The 20,355-nt window shown below is 45.8% G+C and overlaps 1 protein-coding gene across 6 annotated transcripts; it reads left to right on the top strand.

Annotated features, from left to right (window-relative positions):
- Nucleotide 1: 1 nt before the first annotated feature.
- Nucleotides 2–18,508, top strand: LOC135234800 (beta-1,4-galactosyltransferase 3-like). Of its 6 annotated transcripts, none has more exons than XM_064299747.1 (11): nucleotides 21–527; nucleotides 2,809–2,920; nucleotides 3,721–4,008; nucleotides 4,807–5,042; nucleotides 8,280–8,470; nucleotides 9,600–9,722; nucleotides 11,483–11,587; nucleotides 12,095–12,273; nucleotides 14,944–14,978; nucleotides 15,249–15,402; nucleotides 18,388–18,508. In XM_064299747.1, the coding sequence occupies exons 3-10, from the start codon at nucleotides 3,750–3,752 to the stop codon at nucleotides 15,264–15,266; spliced, it is 1,146 nt and encodes a 381-aa protein (XP_064155817.1). In that variant the 5' UTR covers nucleotides 21–527; nucleotides 2,809–2,920; nucleotides 3,721–3,749; the 3' UTR covers nucleotides 15,267–15,402; nucleotides 18,388–18,508. The 6 variants fall into 6 exon arrangements, with proteins under 6 accessions (XP_064155816.1, XP_064155815.1, XP_064155817.1 ...); XM_064299748.1 differs by lacking the exon at nucleotides 18,388–18,508 and adding an exon at nucleotides 15,664–17,448; XM_064299746.1 differs by lacking the exons at nucleotides 15,249–15,402; nucleotides 18,388–18,508 and adding an exon at nucleotides 2,584–2,723 and having other exon boundaries at nucleotides 2–527; nucleotides 14,944–15,192.
- The last annotated feature ends 1,847 nt before the right edge of the window (nucleotides 18,509–20,355 follow it).

The raw sequence follows: 20,355 nt of genomic DNA, 5'->3' as shown, positions 1-20,355 counted from the left end.
CTGAGATGTGGGCTTATTTTTGTTCACTGGAGCGTTTTTTTCAAACACAGCGCAAAAGGCTATTTCAGGAATGGCATTGTGCTGTCTTGGCAGTCGAGTCATTGTGCATGCAGGTCACAAAAGTGACCACTTCACCGCGAATTTATGTGACGCATCTTATCCCTGCGCGTACATGTCTAGTCCAAGGCAAGTCTTTCCCCCATATACTTTAAAGAAGCAGGTGTAACAGATAAACAGATGAGTTAATAAGTTGGAACGATTCACGTCCTGTGCTAGACTTTAGAAAGGGGGAACTACTTTATACTTTCTGGCATTCACTTAGCACACCCTTCAATTTGCCCCTCAGTAAGATGGCGGCCGCAGGGTACTGCAACTACTTTTAGTCAGAAGCAGGAACAGCTACGTCGGGGCTTGGGTGGTGGAGTCGAAACATCTGTGTCCTTGCTACAAGAACAGACGTGTTTTGTGCAGCGAAACGATGTGATTTTTTCAGACGTGATTCAACAGTTTGGCATCAGAACGTAACGGTGAGTTTCCCGTTGGTAGCGACTGAAATGTTGCGAACGTTGAAGGAAGAAAGTGAGAGCTAACAACTGTTGGGTAACGTCAGAACATCAAACAGGTTTCCAAATACTCAGCGACACAAAACCTTATAAATGCCATTTCAGTAGAACTAGCTAGATTGTTAGTAGACTTCACTAATTACAACATAAAGAGTTGGACACAGCACCTCGTTAGCTAGCTAGCAAGCTAAGTAATATTCAGAATCATCCTTCAAGAATGCCTAGCTAACATTAATTTGCTCTATTGCCAAATACGTTACGTACACAGCGCCAGGTAAAGCTATAGAAAGTTAATCATCCGTAGACTAGTCATTTTCGCAACAATTTTATCTTTCGAAGATCATAGCTTATTTTAGGACTGTATCTAAAGCTGGATGAAAAATAAGTCTGCTGACGTTACAGCTGTCTGTATTCAGCTACGCTGGGTGCCACCGCACACCAAATATTTTGTTTTCAGAAATGAGTCTTTTATTTGTTTTCTCTATCGCCTTTAATACATTTGATGTCTTGTCTATAATGAACCGATTGAGGTTAGTTAAGCAGCCTACAACATTTAGACTTAACTGCCCGTGGTTCAGTTTCAGGACCTCCGGCATGATCACAGACCCCTAAGTTCATTGGAGTCTTAGCACGTGTTGTCAGCAGGTGCCTAGTAGGCTATCTAATTCACCTTAATATCCAAAAGGCTCAAATTCCCGCATCATCAATTGGCTTCCTTACAAAATTTACAAAATACTTTTTTTTTTTTTACCATACCTCCATTTAAAGTTTCACAATCTATCATTATTTCCCCTATATTTTCAAAATCCCCTTAATTTGGGGAGAATCTTCCAATGTGGAAACCCTTCTCTCTTCCCTGTAATAAGAGGGAAATGGTTGCTTTCCCCGTTACGCGTGATTGCATCAAGATAAATAAGAGAGAAGTGGCGGGTGAAACAGGTGTGGGCAATTCCAGCTGAAAGCGGAATCTCTGTTGGAGGCCCGACTGGTTTTGCTCAAGGTCATTATCCATTCGTACTCCTCGTATGAAGTGCAGGAGAGATTTGATCAAATCTACATGTGCACATACTGCTTTGCAATAAATACAAATGGAGGGTGGCAGTGGTTAGGGAGTAGTTTTCGTTTTTCTGACCACTCTGTGAACTACGCTGATTCACTCCTGTAAATGAGTGCAGTTGGACACACCCCACAGTCTGCGGCTGTTGCTGGTGCTTATACAAACATCAGATGAAGATATGATTCAGCTAAATAAATAATTAAGAGCCGAGGTTGGCACAAAATCCTGAAACGGATCGGCCCTTGTTGTGGGGTGTTCGCCAGAATATCATCCAGTTCACACTTTAAATCTTTGCTGGTGTATAAAGCGTCAGTTGTGTCACCAAGACAACAGGTCAGTTTGCAACAAACCTTATTTTTGTGGTTGTACTTTAGGATTACATTTAGACTAAGTTGGTAGCATAGAGGTTGCTGATGGGAATTCACATGAGAGTTAGCATGATCACTCAGTGCAAACAGTGTTTATTTAAGTTGGTGTTGCAGTGTAATACACCTATCGAGTCTTAACATGGCTTTAATAGGGATCCACATCATTAGGTTATAATTTTAAATTCTGGACTCAGTCAGTTGATTTGTAAAGAGTACATTCTGATGACAGCCTGTATTTCTTTTATTATTTATTTTATTTTGCTCAGGAACAAAATTTAAAAGCAGCAAACATAAACTTGAACTTAGGGAGAAAAAAAAACGTGCAGGGAAAATTAAAAAAAAAAAAAAAAAAGGGAAAAAAGTCCAAATCGGTTTGTACGAGGTACTTAAAGAAATGAACTTCTGAAGCAGTTATCACAGACATATCAACAAAAGAAAAAAGAAAAGTAAAAAGGGGTGATGTATTAAAAGGTTGATAATGGTGGGAGGAAATTGACTGAAGTAGGACATTGATTGGTTATTGTGACAGGAAATGGATTTCGGCCGATTTTTTGAAGGTGACAAGACTGTTGTAGTGTTTCTGATGTTGGGGCAGACAGTTCAAATGAGAAGGTCCTCTGTGTAACTGTAAATGCCTAAAGGCATAACAAAGTCTTTAAAAAAAGCCGCATGGAGGTCATTTGAAGGTCCTGAGGAGCCGTGATGGATCTGAAAGCTGGAGCTGATGGTGGCCGGGTGAGTGTGTTTGCGATTGGGAACGGGGCGTCTGCGTTCCCCGGAGGAGGCCCGGTTTTTAGGGGTGACTGCTGTGTTCCTGCAGATGGGGCCATGACCGCGTGGGTGCGAGCGACCGGGTTCCGGGACGGCAGGCCTTGACCCTTGACCCCAAACTGGCCCCGACTCCACCCCGTCCCGCCGGACCCGGGATCGAGGTACGAGCGCAGTGCTGCTCTGGGCTGGGATGGTATCGCACGTACGGTTCCACAGCACAGCACCGACTCGGCCACAGAGTGTGTCACTCCAGTGGGTTCGTGCTGTGCTATGACCTTCGCTAAGCTACAGTGCGTTCTTTCAGTTCCCAAATCTGCCAGTCACATCGGGTCCCCAGTGTTGACACTAAATATCCATCCTGTGGGAAATGCAACTTTTGGAAAAGCTAAGACGAAGGCCCACTGACCGAAAGCTCAGCTTGTTTTTACACTGAAATGGGGTGACATTGTGCAAGTATTCAGTGTGCGTGGATCTTTTAGTTATCGTTGTAATTATCTTCTATCGCACCTGAAGTCATATGTTTTTGTATGTGCGAGTCCTTTTTTTCATTTGGGGAAAATGCAGGTATCAGCAGTGGTCAATATTCAGCCTGTATGTTCTCCATTTCCCCCGTTCTGCGTTCTTTTTAATGACCCCGCCCCTCTCTTCCTGCCCGTCCCTCCGCCCACCCTCCCGCTCGCCCGCTCGCAGTCCAGCTTGGGGCGACATAGCTCAGGAGGTAAGAGCGGTTGTCCGGCAGTCGGAGGGTTGCCGGTTCGATCCCCCGCCCTGGGCATGTCGAGGTGTCCCTGAGCAAGACACCTATCGCCTAATTGCTCCCAACGAGCTGATTGGTACCTTGCATGACAGCCTTTCACTGTTGGCGTGTGAGTGTGTGTGTGTGAATGGGTGAATGAGAGGCATCGATTGTAAAGCGCTTTGGATAAAAGCGCTACATAAATGCTGTCCGTTTGCCATTCAGCTCCCTGCTGGGCTCTGTGTGCGGGGGCCATGCAGTTCGGGCGGGGGCTGGACTCCCGCTGCGCGCTGGTCCTGCTGGTGGGGCTGCAGCTGGCCTTCCTGCTCTACTTCTCCCTGGGCGGCTTCGGTGGCGTCGGCGGCCTGGCCTCGGTGCTGGTGCGCTCCGCCCAGCAGGAGTTTGACTACTCGCGCCCTCACGACGTCTACACCAACCTCAGCCAGCTGGGGGCGCTGCCCTCACCGGACGCCAGGGCACTGGAGTACTGCCCCCTGCTCTCCCCTCTGCTGGGTGCGTGTGTGCGTGTTTGTGTGTGTGTGTATGCGTCTGTATGTGCGTGTGTCTGTGTCTGTGTGTATGCGTCTGTATGTGTGTACGTGTGTGTGTGTGTGCGTGTTTGTGTGTGTGTGTATGCGTCTGTATGTACGTGTGTCTGTGTGTGTGTCTGTGTGTGTGTGCGTGCGTGCACGTGCGCGTGTGTCTGTGTGTGTGTGCGTGCGTGCGTGCGCGTGTGTCTGTGTGTGTGTGCGTGCGTGCACGTGCGCGTGTGTCTGTGTGTGTGTGCGTGCGTGCGTGCGCGTGTGTCTGTGTGTGTGTGCGTGCGTGCGTGCGCGTGTGTGAGCGCATTTGTCTGTGTGTGTTTCTGTGTGTGTACGCATCTGTATGTGCCTGTGTCTATGTGTGCATGTGTGTACGCGTGCTTTCCCATGACCGTGAGTGCACACGTGTGTATGTGTACGTGTGTATGTTTTTCTGTGTGTGCATGTGATATCTGTGTGTGTGTGGTTCTGTAAGTACTGTAGTACTCCTGTAGACTGTGCGGCTGTTCATGGTGCACCTCAGCCTCTTGTTCCTTAATCTACCTCCAGTGCGATAATCACAATGACTTCTCTGGTCTGCTTGCTGAGTTTATTTTCACATGGAGTTCAAAAGAAAATGAGATTATTTCACAAGGAGAGTGTACTTTTGTGACGTTTACGTTTTGTAGTATCATTAATCAGCATTAATATAGTTTTTCTCCATTATTCGCTGTCTCCCGTCCTTGATGACCGCTACTGCTCAGTGACGTTATTCTTGCGCCCCCTGCAGTGGGTCCTGTGTCAGTGCGCCTTTCTTCACCCCCCTCCATGGATGAAATTCGGAAGAGGAACCCCCTGGTGTCTCCCGGGGGCCACTGCCGCCCCCCCAGCTGCGAGTCCCGCCACCACACGGCCATCATCATCCCGTACCGGGACCGGCTGGCCCACCTGCGCTCCCTGCTGTACCACCTGCACCCCTTCCTGCAGAGACAGCAGCTGCATTACGCCATCTACATCGTCCACCAGGTACCCCCCCCCCCCTTAACACACACAGCTCCAGCCTGGGGGTCTGCCGGGTACCCCCCCCCCCCTTGAAACACACAGCTCCAGCCTGGGGGGTCCGCCAGGTACCCCCATCCCCCCTTAAAACACACAGCTCCAGCCTGGGGGGTCCGCCAGGTACCCCCTCCCCAAAACGCACAGCTCCAGCCTGGGGGGTCCGCCAGTTTCCCCTCCCATCTGTAAAACACAGAGAGCTCCAGCCTGGGGGGTCCGCCAGGTACCCCTCCCCTCTGTAAAATACAGAGAGCTCCAGCCTGAGGGGGTCCACCAGGTACCCCCGCCCTCCCTTAAAACACACAACTCCAGCCTGAAGGGGCCACCAGTACCCGTAAAACACAAGCTCCTGCCTGGCTGCCTAATACCCCTTCGTACTGTGCATACCACACCTGAGTCTGATGCATACAGTTGCAAGAAAAGGTTTGTGAATCCTTTGGAATTACCTGGATTTCTGAATTCATTACTCATTAAATGTGTATGATCGCATTTGATCGTGTAAGAATGTTTCCAAGAACATATCGGCATTCATCTTTTTCCTTATCTGTTAGTGGCTATTTCCTTATGCAGATCACACAAACAGGATTGCGTATACAATTTTCTAACAGTCAGCATTCATCATCACATACACCTGGGATAAACAAAACGAAGGTCTACACGTGTCATGAAATTGTAGGAAAAAACGAACAAAAGTAAGAATAATATAGGAAAAGTTTTGTGAATGAGGCCAATTCTGTTTAAACTAATAAATACACAATAAATAGCGCCTTTCATGTCTTTATTGAACACATTGCCAAAACATTCAGAGTTCAGACTGGAAACATTTTGTGAACCCTTGTATTTAGTATCTGGTAGGACCTCTTCAGCAGCAATAACCTCCAACAAATGTTTGCTATAGCTGCCGATCAGACTTGTACAATGGTTTGGAGGAATTTTAGACCATTCCTCCTTACAAAACTGCTTCAGTTCATTGGCATTTCTCAGATATTTTTACATGAACAGCCCTCTTCAGGTCATGCTACAACATCTCAATTGGGTTAAGGTCCGGACTCTGACTAGGCCATTCCAAAACATGAATTTTCTTCTTTTTAAAGCATTTTGTCGTTGATTTACTTGCGTGTCTTGGGTCATTGTCTTGTGGCATCGCCCAACTTTGATTAAGCTTCAGGTGACGGACCGCTACCCTGACATTCTCTTGTAGAATATCTTGATACAGTTTTGAATTCTTTGTTCCCTCAATGATTGCAAGCTGCTCAGGTCCTGAGGCAGCAAAGCAGCCCTAAAACCATTTTAAATTTTTTAAATGTTTATTTGTTAGGGACAGATACATTTAAACATAGATTATTGTCAAACAATATCCAATGCAATGTATCACAGCACTTATAGCATATGCTAATTTCTGATGCTTGTCCCTAGATGGGCTTTTCAAACACACACACATACAGCACAAAATCATATAATAAAATGCATACAATAAACTACTAGAGCATTATTATATACATTCAAATTGAGTAAAGATATCATAAAATTTGATGAAAACCTAGCAGTTCATAATCACATATGATTACACGACTGAATGCATTTTAAAAATTGCTTCAGTTTATACTTAAAATGCTCAAAATTATGGTTGGTTTCAAACTGCACAGGTAAAGAATTCCAGATGCTAACTCCCTTAATAGAAAAGGCTGTCTGGCCAAAAGAAGTTTTTCTATATGGAACTTTACAATTCCCCACAGTTGCTCCCCACACCATGCTTCACTGTTGGGATGAGGTTTTGGTTTTGGTGTTGGTGAGCTGGGCTTTTCCCCTCCAAACATAGCATTGTGCGTTTCTGCTAAAAAAAATAAAGTTCGACTTTTGTCTCAGCCATCCATAGAACTCTGTCCCAGAAGCGTTGTGGAACATCCAGGTGGTCTTTTGCAAACTTGAGATGTGCAGCAATGTTCTTTTTGAAGAGCTGTGGTTTCCTCTGTGGTATCGTCCCTGTGAATACCATTCTTGTTTAGTGTTTTTTTTTTTATATAGTGGACACGTGAACAGAGATTTTAGTAAGAGTTCTGCAGGTCCTTTGCTGTTAGCCCAGGGTTCTTTTTGACCTCCTTCAGCACACTGCACTGCACACAGCATCGCACACTGCGCTCTTGCTATGATCTCGGATGGCCAAATTCTAGGGAGAGTAGCAACAGCACAGAATTTCCTCCATTTGTAGACAACTTGTCTTGTCCATTGATGAGCAGCCAAGCATTTATAAATACTTTTGTAGCCTTTTTCCTAGTTTATGCATTTCTACAGTTCTTTTTCTAGGGTCCCCTGAAAATATTTTTGATCAGGGCATGGTTCATGTGGACAGATGTTTCTTGAGAAGAGCAGACTCTGTCAGTAACCAAACTTTGTGTGCCTTTTTTTTTTTATAGGGCAGGGCACCTCCAACACACCTCTCCTATCTCACCTCGTTGATCGGAACACCTGACTCCAAGTAGCTTTTGGAGAAGTCATTAGCCTAGAGGTTCACATACTTTTGAATGTTTAAATGGTGCATTCAGTATGGACAATAAGTGCAGTTATTTGTTTGTTATTAGTTTAAGCAGATTGTGTTTGTCTGTTATTGTGATTTGAAGATCAGAGCACATTTAGTGTGTAATTAATGGAGAAATCCTAGCAATACTAAAGGCTTCCCAAACGTTTTCTTGCAACTGTTTTTTCTTGAGAAAAAAAAAAGAATAAAGTTGTGTAAGTCGCTCTGGATAAGAGCATCTGATAAATGCCTGTAATTTAACTGTGTTTTGGATTCAAATACTTTTCTGTGCTCTATTGGTCTTGCCTGGTGCAACTGAGCCAAAGCATCAGCAGGCTGGGCTTACACTTTGTTATTATTATTTCATGGCTCAATAGCATGTGGAAAATTAGTTGAATCGAAAACCTATATGTATTTGAGCCAGGTATGGTACATGCATGTGTTTTACATATTATTTGTACATTCCTGCATTTCTTCCATCTCTCTTCCTCCTTCCCCCCCTCATTCTCTTTCACTCTCTTTCCTTCACTCCCTCCCTCCCTCTCTCTCCCTCTCCGCTCCCTCTCTCCCCCCTCTCTCTCTCTCTCTCCCTCTCCCCCTCCCTCTATCTCTCTCTCCCTCTCCTCCTCCCTCTATCTCTCACTACCCCTCCCTCTCCCTCCCTCTCTCCCCCTCTCTCTCTCTCTCTGCAGGTGGGGAACTCCACTTTTAACCGGGCGAAGCTGCTGAACGTTGGGGTGCGCGAGGCTCTGAGGGACGGGGACTGGGACTGCCTGTTCCTGCACGACGTGGACCTGCTGCCGGAGAACGACCACAACACGTACACCTGCCACGCCCAGTCCCCCACCCACCTGTCCGTGGCCATGGACAAGTTCCGCTACAGGTGATCTGCGTGCCGCTTGAGCGTGCTCGCTTTCTAACCACGGTCTGTTGAATTACAGGACGATGGAGCAAAGGGATTAAACGCCTATCAGTGAATTTTACTGTAATTTATTCTGAGTGGCAATTACCCGCTGAATTTAAATTTTTTTTCCTTTATCCCCACAGAATGGGGATAAAGGAAAGATCCGCATTTTATTAAAAAAATGGCGTACAAACAAGTCGCAAATCCATCATCAGCACCTTAAAGGTTATACTGACGCCTTTTAAGCAGCACCACACGAGAGGGTACCTGCTGTTATGGTGTGTATCCGCACCGGTGTGCTGCAGTCACACACACACACACACACATGAGAGGGTACCTGCTGTTATGGTGTGTATCTGCACGGGTGTGCTGCAGTCACACACACGCACACGCACACGCACACACACACGCACACATGAGAGGGTAGCTGCTGTTATGGTGTGTATCCGCACCGGTGTGCTGCAGTCACACACACACACACACACACACACACACACACACACACACACTCACACACACACACACACTCACACACACACACACACGAGAGGGTAGCTGCTGTTATGGTGTGTATCCGCACGAGTGTGCTGCAGTCAGCCGTTTTTATGCAGCAGCTTTACACTGCATTAAAAATGATATAAAATAGCAAAGCGTGGTCTTGTTTTTAACTTGGCTCCGCAAATATGGTCCCTACAGCTGTACAGCTGTTGCCAGCCAGTGCTGTGAACAAATGCAAAGACTGACTAGCTAGCTGGCTAACAAGCTGACTCACAAATCTATCGGTCGTGTTAACACAGCTGTAAGAGTGTGCCACTGTTGGTTGTTGTGTACATTGAGGAACTGTACACTTCCCTTGATTGTACAGTTGTTAAAGTAGGAGTCCGGGGCAGGAGTGGTAGAAAGTGCAGATTAGCTTGTTGGGTTTGACTGGCGTTTGACTGGCGGTGTGCTGGACTCTCTGCAGATTGTTATGATGCTGCTGTGTCTCTTCCTGGATATGTAGAGGGTTTTTATGGAGGCACTGGATTTGCAGTCAGAGTGTGCAAGATGGCCGCCAGCCCTGGCCTTACCCTGCTCCTGCTGTAACCTCACCTCCCAATGCCCACAGGTTGCCATACCCGCAGTACTTCGGGGGCGTGTCCGCGGTGACACCTGACCAGTACCTGCGAATGAATGGCTTTCCCAATGAGTACTGGGGGTGGGGCGGGGAGGATGATGACATCGCTGCCAGGTGATCTTTACTGTTTTTTTTTTTTTGTTTTGTTTTTTTTTTCCCTCCGCTCATTTTGGCATGTATGCATTTGCATATATTTGTTTGCGTGTGTGTGTGTGTGTCTCTCTTTGTATCTGTTTGTGTTCGTTTGTGTGTGTGTGTGTCTGTTTGTGTCTGTTTGTGTTCGTTTGTGTGTGTGTGCATGCACGCGTGTTTGTGAGACCATACGAAAATATGGGAGAGAAAATATCTGTAAGACACAAACAGGAGTGGAAAACACGACTTGGGTGGAGAACTGAAAGATAAATTGTTTCTGGAATCATTTCTTCCTGTCGTGTAACTGTAGCTGCTAAGACAGCGTCTGCTACAATCTCTATATAAACCCAGTGTCTGTTACACACCCTGTGTTACTCCTCCTACACCCAGTGTCTGTTACACACCCTGTATTACTCCTCCTAAACCCAGTGTCTGTTACACACCCTGTATTACTCCTCCTACACCCAGTGTCTGTTACACACCCTGTATTACTCCTCCTACACCCAGTGTCTGTTACACACCCTGTATTACTCCTCCTACACCCAGTGTCTGTTACACACCCTGTATTACTCCTCCTTAACCCAGTGTCTGTTACACACCCTGTATTACTCCTCCTACACCCAGTGTCTGTTACACACCCTGTATTACTCCTCCTACACCCAGTGTCTGTTACACACCCTGTATTACTCCTCCTACACCCAGTGTCTGTTACACACCCTGTATTACTCCTCCTACACCCAGTGTCTGTTACACACCCTGTATTACTCCTCCTACACCCAGTGTCTGTTACACGCCCTGTGTTACTCCTCCTACACCGAGTGTCTGTTACACGCCCTGTGTTACTCCTCCTACACCCAGTGTCTGTTACACACCCTGTATTACTCCTCCTACACCCAGTGTCTGTTACACACCCTGTATTACTCCTCCTTAACCCAGTGTCTGTTACACACCCGGTATAATCTCTGATCTTCTCACTGTCGCCATGCTGTTCCTCTCTGGGTCCCAGCCTTCTGAAAGGTCAGTAAACCTGTAAGTGTGGAATGTTGAAGATTCCTCCTCGGGGCTTAAACTTCTTCGCTGTCAGTGTTTCGCCCTTTTAAACACTGAGGCGGAGCTCCTGTCCAGGATACTTGTCACTTTGTCAAAGTGTGGATAATGATACAGAGTGAAATCTCAAATTCGGGTTTTGGAACTGGACAGGCAACACGCACCATGATAAAAGTGTAAGCCCAGACCGTAGAGCAGGAGTGTCTAGACCAGTGGTCTCCAACCCTGGTCCTGGAGAGCTACAGGGTCTGGTGGTTTTTGTTTTCACCTTAAAATCAGCACCCAACCAGGTGAGTTGAGTTAACTGTGTAATCAACTGCTCTAATTGATTTATGAAGTGCAGAGTCACTATGAAAACCAGCAGACCCTGCAGCTCTCCGGGACCAGGGTTGGAGACCACTGGTCTAGCTGCTTTAGATCCAGTAGACGTTGGTGAGTTAGTGTGTGGCCTTCAGGCCTGAGGCCTGCTATGTTTCTCAGTCCTGATTCCTCAGCACCCGTCTTCACTGCTGGGTTTTTCTGTGAATGCACCGTCCGGTTCTGTAAGACGTTGTGCAGCTGTAAAGAGCTTTGTCTGTTATTACAGCGCAAATAGATTTTTACGAAGCGGAAACTTTAAACTGCACGACCGCAAAAACTGTCATTTTTGAACTGTCCTCCTTTTTTTGGTGTTTTGCCCTCCCCCCTTCCCACAGAGTGCGGCTCTCCGGGATGAAGATTGTTCGGCCGTCCGTAGAGGTGGGACACTACAAGATGATCAAACACCACGGAGACAAGGGCAATGAGGAGAACCCTCACAGGTAAAGGACCGAAGAGCATGCTGGGTGTTAGCCTGCAAGCGCAGGACAGGAAACCTTTTTCTGAACCGGCTGACAGCTGTAATGTTATGCATTAAAAGGAATCGCCTCAAGGGGCAAGAGTTGCACCAACTGTTTCACGCTGACACTAAGCTCTTGGGAAGCGCTGTGACTTGAGGTTGGCCAAGCAAAATGAGTTCCTCATAACTAATTTATTTTTCACTCATTCTCTCATCCTACCACCCCCACCCTCCCCGCACACACACACCTGACCCCCCACCCTCCCCTCACACACACACCTGACCCCCCCACCCTCCCCGCACACACACACACCCACCGACCCCCCCCACCACCACACACACACACACACCTGACCCCCCCACCATCCCCCACACACACACACCTGACCCCACCCCCCTCCCCACACACACACCTGACCCCCCCCCCTCCCCACACATACACCCTCCCCCCCCCCACACTGACCCCCCCACCCTCCCCGCTTGGGGGCAGGTTTGACTTGCTGATGAAGACCAGGAGGAGCTGGCGCACAGATGGGCTGAACTCTCTGACCTACACCCTTCTGTCCAAGGAGCTGGAGCCCCTGTACACCAACCTGTCCGTCAGCATCGGGGACGACCCCCGCAGGAAAGCCCCGCCCCTTCCGGCTAAACCTGTGTCAAAGAATTCAGGTATAACCTGATCTGGTGCTGTGTGAAGGACCGCGCCCCTGGCTAACGGACCCTTGCCCCTGGCTAACTGACTCGTGCTCGTGCTAACGGGCCCGCGCCCGTAGGCTAACGTGCTTGTGCTAACGGACCCGCGCCCGTAGGCTAACGTGCTCGTGCTAACGGACTCGTGCCCATGGCTAACGGACCCGCGCCCGTAGGCTAACGTGCTCGTGCTAACGCACTCGTGCCCATGGCTAATGGACCCGCGCCCGTAGGCTAACGGACTCGTGCCCGTGGCTAATTGACCCGCGCCCGTAGGCTAACGTGCCCGTGGCTAACGGACCCCCGATGCCTTTCAGGGGAGACCCATGGCAAGCAGAGCCCCTCTCTGCTTAAAGGGACAGTTCACTTTCTGAGCTTTTAAAATTCTATCTCCGCTTCAGTGCTTACCTTTACAGTGGCAGGTACAGGGCATTCAGGTGTATGTGTTCTAAAGCAAAAAACATAAATAAAAATATACACTACATGGCCAAAAGTATGAGGATGCCTGACATCCAACATCTCTTCCAAAATTATCCCTATGAATATGGAGTCGGTCCACCCTTTGCTGCTGTAACAACCTCCACTCTTCTGGGAAGGCTTTATATTGGATATTGGAGCATTGCTGCAGGGATTTGCTTCCATTCAGCCAGACAAACACTAGTGAGGTTGGGCACTGATTGGGTGATTAGGCCTGGCTCTCAGTTAGCTTTCCAATTGATCCCAAAGGTGTTGGATGGGGTTGAGGTCAAGGCTCTCTGCAGGCCAGTCAAGTTCTTCCACACTGTTCTCAAAAAAAAACATTTCTATAGGACCTTGCTGTATGCCTGGGGGCAGTGTCATGCTAAAACAGGAAAGGGTCTTCCCAAAACTGTTGGGGAAGCACAGAATCATCTAGAATGTGATTGCATGCTGTAACTAAGATTTGTCTTCACTGGAACTAAGGGGCCTAGTCTAAGCCATAAAAACAGCCCCAGACCAAGGGGTGTCCAGGTAATTTTGGTCTTATAGTGTATATTTATATATATTCATATGGCACATGCAAAGGCCATTGCTCTTGACCACAAGCTTCAGACCACAAATAGCCTTTAACTGCTATTGTAAAGACCGGCAGGCTGTCAGAAACTTGTCTAAACATCTAGAACATTCTTCATTGCACACGCACGCAGTTTGAGCCAATCGACGGCGTACATTAAAATGGAAATATTATTTTTTCAAACACACCCCAGAAGGTGAGCTGTCTCTCTACTCTTGCTGGTTGCCAAAGGCCCCTATGTTTGTGCCCGCAGTCTGGGATGGTATGCTGAAACAATTCCAAACTGAAAACAAAGTTTATTTTTCTAGTTTCTATATGTGCCTTTTCTCCTAGCTTTTCTAGGTCCATGGTTTTTGTGAGTGAAGATTTATTATTTTTGTCCTCCTCAGACTAGTAGTTATATTTGTATATTTTTGATTTGCCTTTTTTTTTAAGGGTGTCTCTACTTAAAGCAAATTGCTGTGATTTTAAGGTATTTATTTAAAGATCAAAGTATTTATTAATTGAATATGATAATTAAAAAAATAATTACATTTAGAAATGGATCATTCAGGTTAAATCTTAAAGCTTGCGCACAGGATTCATGGAATAACTTATTGTTGATGCTGGGTCTTCAAATAATGTGCTTTTGTGCGTGATTTATGCGATTTTGTTATATATATCATGTGATAAAATGAACAGACTGGGACTGTATTATCTTTGCTTTTGGGCATATAGTTGATTTTGCTGTATATAGTTAGAAGTCTATTTTTTTGTTTAAGAATTTCATAAAAAGGGATTATTAAGGGTTGGTTTGATAGTGGCAGAATGAATTGTACTGCCAGCATTTTTGCACTGAGAAGCCAGATCTTGAAATGGTCAAATGATTTGCTGCCTCTTAAGAGGATGAATGTCTTGGATCATTTTATGGGTGTATATTTCTCTTATCAGCATCTCCCAGCTAATTATGGCCTCTGTTCAGAAGTCAGTTGTATTAATGTTTAGGTTTCTGTAATGTATCCATATACACATATCCACGTTGCAGCGCACCGTGAACATGGTGAAACAAGAAATTATCTTTGCAATGTTGGAATGTCTTTGTCTTTTAATTTGAAGCATTCATAGAGTTGGGTGGATACTGTATCTGTGGCAGCCAATCAGAAGCCCTGCAGTGTTGGCCATCCAGAATGTCTAATTCTGTGTGCATGTGCTTAAATTGGACATAGCTGAAACCATAGTTCATATGCAGCCTGAATCAATGTGGCTTTTCCCAGAAGCAATGCTTAGGCCTGTATATTCACAATATAGAAGTGTGAACTGAAATTCTGTTCCAAAAACTTTTATCAGAGGTGGATGGTTAGTTCAAATACTTATGAAATCATGTTTTCCAAGTAAATAATTGCTTTTGGGGTCAGGCCTCAGACATTTTTGGTCAATATTATTTATCTGTTTAACCACTAATGGGATACAGTTGACAGTATGAATGAAGAGGATAGCAGTGGGAGGGTTTTCATTGTTAAAACTATTGTATGTCTTTTTGGTAGAAGTCATAATCACAGTTCAGTAAATGAAATTCACTCTCTTCTGCCTGTTAGATCTTCATATGTGTAATAACATACCTTTTAATTAATATTAAGGTTGGTGGACCAAAATCATCGTGGGATGTCTAAAGGTCAGGGCTATGGACACTTTTTTCTTCTTCTTTTTTTTTTACTTGAAAATACCTACACATTTCCTATTTTTACAGATGAATTGTATCATTGTCATTAAAATATGCATACATATATATTTGCCCATTGTTGATTTCAAATTCTTGAATGTCTGAGTGCCATTGACCAACAGATTCATTCGTTTTTTTGTCATAATTAACATGCGATGCTAGTCATGTTTTGACCCTTTCGGCAGTTAGCCTGACTAAATTCTGTTTCTATGGGAACTGCAGTATCCATGGACACTATGAAGGAAGCCTGTCTTGCTGCAGTGATCTGCATGCGTGTGGGTGACGAGGAGCATGTGGTGCCAACCTGGCAACCGGCTGCGACAAGCGCACATGCATACTTGCAGCCTGTTGATTCGTCAGCTTTTACTTTGATCAGGTAAAAATGTTTTGCCCCTTTATATTTAATTGTTTGCAATGTAGCACAATAAGCACAGTTTGAATATGTGAATTTTATGCTTCATGGTATGCATAGCTGTTTTTTTTTTTTTTACATGATTTGGCTTAAGAGGGTAAATATTAATCCTTCAAAACATGAAAAGCATCTAATTAAGAAAAATTAACTCCTTGCGTCTCCACACACACACACACACCTGACCCCCCCACCCTCCCCTGGGTCTGTGGTTGGAACGAAGACCAGCATGCACATGGGGTCCCCGGGAGTTTGAGAACCACTGCTCCACGGTAACAGTTTGGTGTCAGAGTGGGATACGTAGGACCCCTTTCAAAGAACCTATGCCTGCAAGAAGACGACCGATGGAACAAGTCATTCCTTCGAGCGCTGGGGTGAGGTCTGTCAATGCCAGGGCCCCATGCCACAGCGAGTTCAGGCCAGGCATCGTCTCAGAAATGTGTCCTGCCAGCAACCTGACACCAGTCCAGTGGAGCAACACCAGCGCGGAACTGAACTACTGATTGTAAATATCATATGCCATTCGTGGAAAGCAAACAAACGTGCATCAGTGTACCCAGAACCTGTCCTGGCCGTCACAGAGACGGGGCTGGCCACTGTCCTGGTTTGAATACCCTACAACGTGAGGGCAGACCCGGGGAATGTATCTGGTCGCCGGGATGGTCCCGAGTACCTCGTCCTCCCCTGTGCCTTGCTGGTGCCATTGTGTCACCGGACTTTGAGGTCTCCGTGATCAGCGGGCTCTAGCTGAGGGCAGACCTACAGCCCGAACGGGTAGAAGACACCGTGGTGTCTGAGAGAGACCTGGTTCCTACCTGGCGCTTGACGAACTTTAGGTTACAAGACCAGCTCCTTGCCCATTGTACTACACTGCCGCCCACATCTCATTACACATTCACACAGCAAACAGTCGTGCAAACGTGTACTTCTGGGGGCGTGTCAGAGAACAGAGTGGGTCACAGAACCTTCGAGCAGCTTCGGTGATTGAGAAATCCCCCCGCTGGCTGCTCTCACTTCGTTATTGCAGTTTCAGCACAAACACGGCTCCTGCTGTGTACCAACAGCGTTAAATGCGTTTAAAGATATTCAAGCATACAAAGTTGTAAGGCAGGACAGTGTTAAATTCACTCTGTATTAACATATTTGTGATGTGTGGCTGTAAGAATAAATCCTCCCTCCATAAACATTAGGAGCATTTCAGGGAAAACAATTAACAGCCCACCATACGTAAGGAATTTCTGTTACGGACGGAATGAAAACGAGCAGAGGTCCAGGACCGAGCTTGGGAAACTGCATTCCTTCCATTGTCTGCACTTCATTCTTGTAGAACATTATGGTTGGGAATGCTCAGAGACACGCCCAGAGACAGAGCTTCCACTGACACCGGTGTTGACTTCGCTGAAGCCCCTCTGTGAGCATTTGTAATATTTAACAAATTGGAACATTTCAGCTTCAATGGTAGGCAGACAGTTAATGTTAATATGCTGCTGACCTTCTGCTTAGCAGTGTCTCGGGCATGCATGGTATTGAGGCCCATCTCGTGAAATATGTTACAGGAGAGAGTTTCATCTGGTTAGAGTATGAAATCTGTAGTAATAGTTGTTTGGGGCCCTTGAAGACCAGCAGGCATCTCTGTGTGTTTCTTATCTTCAGAGAAGTTCCTTTTTCCACTTTCACTGCAGCAACAGCAGCAGTGTGTTCTTGGACTGCACTCCCCCTGCCTTGCAGGTGGTGTTCGACTTTCCTTCAATGTGTATTCATCTGTGAGGGTCAGAGTTAGAGAGAGTTAAACATTATACATTTCAAATAACTCCTGTCGTTAAGCTGAGGGTCATGCGTCAGTCATAAACTGCAAATTATGATCATGCAAAGCGAGGTGTTATCGTGGAGACTCAAGCCGAAACTGAAAGTTTGCTTAAGAAATTGGCCTTTTGGCCAAATAAAAGGAGAACAGCAGTGAAATCGTCAGCCCACATTCGTTTCGGTGTCATTTTGTGTGGACATACAAAAGTCAATGGACTACAAGGAACAGGTAATCCAACAAACTCCATATTATAATATTAATATTTTTGTTATTGCCTTTATAGGAGATAACTTATCTAAAGTGTTAGCAGTGGTGGTAAAAGTACTCAAATATACTTGAGTTAATGGAAAGATACCACCATTAAATAATTACTCTAACAGAAGTACAAGTCACCTATTTAAAGAAATACTCAAATCAAGTATCTGAGTTTTAATGTATTCAAGTTTTCAAAAGTATAATTTGAAAAAACATTGATCTCCTGGATCAAAGACAAAACTGACCATTATATACAACATCTAACGTGATAAAATTAACAGACTTGGACTGTATTATCTTTGCTTTTGGACATATACTTGATTTTGCTGTGTATAGTTAGAAGTCTATTTTTCAGAGAATATGTTTAAGATTTTCATAAAAAGGGATTATTAAGGGTTGGTTTGATAGTGGCAGAATGAATTGTATTGCCAGCATTTTTGTACTGAGAAGCCAGATCTTGAAGTGGTCAAATGATTTGCTGCCTCTTAAAAGGATAAATGTCTTGGATCATTTTATGGGTGTATATTTCTCTTACCAGCATCTCCCAGCTAATTCTGGCCTCTGTTCAGAAGTCAGTTGTATTAATGTTTAGGTTTCTATAATATATGCATATAAACATATCCACGTTGCAGCGCACCTTGAACATGGTGAAACAAGAAATTATCTTTGCAATGTTGGAATGTCTTTGTCTTTTAATTTGAAGCATTCATAGAGTTGGGTGGATGCACTTTCTCTATGGTGGACTCCAGCCAATCAGAAATCCCCATATCAGCTAATTCTTTAAACAGTTGTTCTCTCTCTGCTTTGTATGTTTCACATGTAAACATAACATGCTGAACAGTCTCTGGACTGCCACAATGAGATTCGCTAAACAGTGTGTTATAATTTGACAGGTGAGAGAAGTTGTGTCCAAGGCCCAGTTTGGAGATTTAATCGAATTCTCGTATCCGATTGGATATTCACATTGGGGCGTGTACGATGGTGACGGACACGTGATCCATTTTGCTGTGCCAGGTAAGACTGCCAGGTAATCAGTAATGAGTAGAGTAGAGGCAATGGGCACACTTTTGAGTCACGGCACAGACGTTTTGGACATTATATGCTGAAAATCTGGCCTGGGGGGTTAAAGGGGTAGATTGTGATTGGGACCAGGGATGGGGGACGGGGGGGGATTGCTATCACAAACTGGGGAGGGGGGTTGGTTTGGAGAGATTGCAATCGCAGAGCACCTGCCATTTAACAAAAATTGCTGCTGCCAAAAGAGCACCTTTGCTGTCTCGGGGCAGGGACATATGCTCCAGGATATGCTGGTGTCTATCTGTGCACGTGCCTGGTGATGATAGCAGTCAGAACCTTAAGTCCCTGGTGACTGTAGGTCTGAATGCTTCCCTTATTTACCGGCCAAGCACAGCCACAATTTTATCAGGAGGCAATCACCAAGACAATTGGGGGGTTGCAGGTAGCCTATGCCGTCCGCCAAGTTACGCCTTGGCTGAGGATGCCCAATATGTAGCCTCCAACACCAACGGAGACTGCACTTTTTAGGGTTTCCCCACAGTTTGCAGATAGGTCTACACAGCCGTTGAGTTCACTGGTTTAGTGAAATAAATTTGGAGGTTAAATCGTCGGAACTGGCCTAACCTCTAATTTCCTTGCAGATGAGGAACAACTGACGAGTTGGTTCCGCGATATACTCCAGAAAGTGGTTCCCTTTTCCGGGGATATACTAATCGGCAGGACCCAGATAAGACGGCAGCGCGTCGCCGATGTTAACGTACCCAGCGGGGCTCACGTTATGATCAGCAACCACCGTCACGCGTTCCGCCCGTCTCCCGTGGTGGAAATGCGGCACCGTCGGGACGCGCTGCTGGGACGGGAGTTTCAGTACGATCTCTTCGGCCTCAACTGTGAACACTTCGCCACTTTCGTGCGGTTCGGCAAAGCCGTGTGCAACCAGGTGAGTGCATGAGTAGGAGGCTATTGCTGTCGTAGGCTATACTGGATGACTGTAATTTAATAGTGTCAATGCAGACATAATTTGCCATCTGCTTGTTAAACTTATGTCTGCACAAGACCCACACAAAAACCTAAATTGTGTTTAGCGTTTATACTGAACCATGAATTTAAGAGTGAGTGAGCTCCATTAACCCCATAATGTAATAAATGCACTACATTTCCAAACTTTTTGAACATCTCATTCCAAAACCATGGGCATTAATATGGAGTTGGACCCCGCTTTACTGCTGTTACTGCCTCCGCTCTTCTGGGGAGGCTTTCCAGTAGATGTTGGAACATGGCTGCGGGGATTCAATCTCATCCAGCCACAAGAGCATTAGTGAGGTTGGGCGCTGATGTTGGGCGATAAGCCCTGGCTCACAGTTGGCATTCCAATTCATCCCAAAGGTGTTCGATGGGGTTGAAGTCAGGGCTCTGTGCGGGCCAGTCAGGTTCTTCCCCACCAATCTCAGCAAACTATTTCTATATGGACCTTGCTTTGTGCGTGGGGGTACCGTCATGCTTAAACAGGAAAGGATCTTCACCTAACTGTAAGCTTGATTTCATGCACCTGTTAGCAAAGCGTGTGGCTGAAATAGCCGAAACCACTAATTAGAAGAGGTGTCCACATACTTCTGGAAATGTAGTGTATATAAAAGGACTGAAGATGTCCCTGCCTCAATTACTGAGATGGTGAGGACCAGCAGAGTTCCACCAGTGCTAAGCATTTATTTACTGCACTTTTTGTGTTTAGTTTCCAGGAAGGACTGACGTGGAGTGCAAGGAGGCAACAGAGATGTTCCGAAGCATTTGACTCCTAATCCTGAAAAGGGCGGAAAAAGGGCGGAGTTCAATACACGTTTTCT

Source organism: Anguilla rostrata, chromosome 11 (assembly GCF_018555375.3).
Source record: "Anguilla rostrata isolate EN2019 chromosome 11, ASM1855537v3, whole genome shotgun sequence".
NCBI classification, from domain to species: Eukaryota; Metazoa; Chordata; class Actinopteri; order Anguilliformes; family Anguillidae; genus Anguilla; species Anguilla rostrata.
This window is presented reverse-complemented; position numbering and strand designations above follow the sequence as displayed.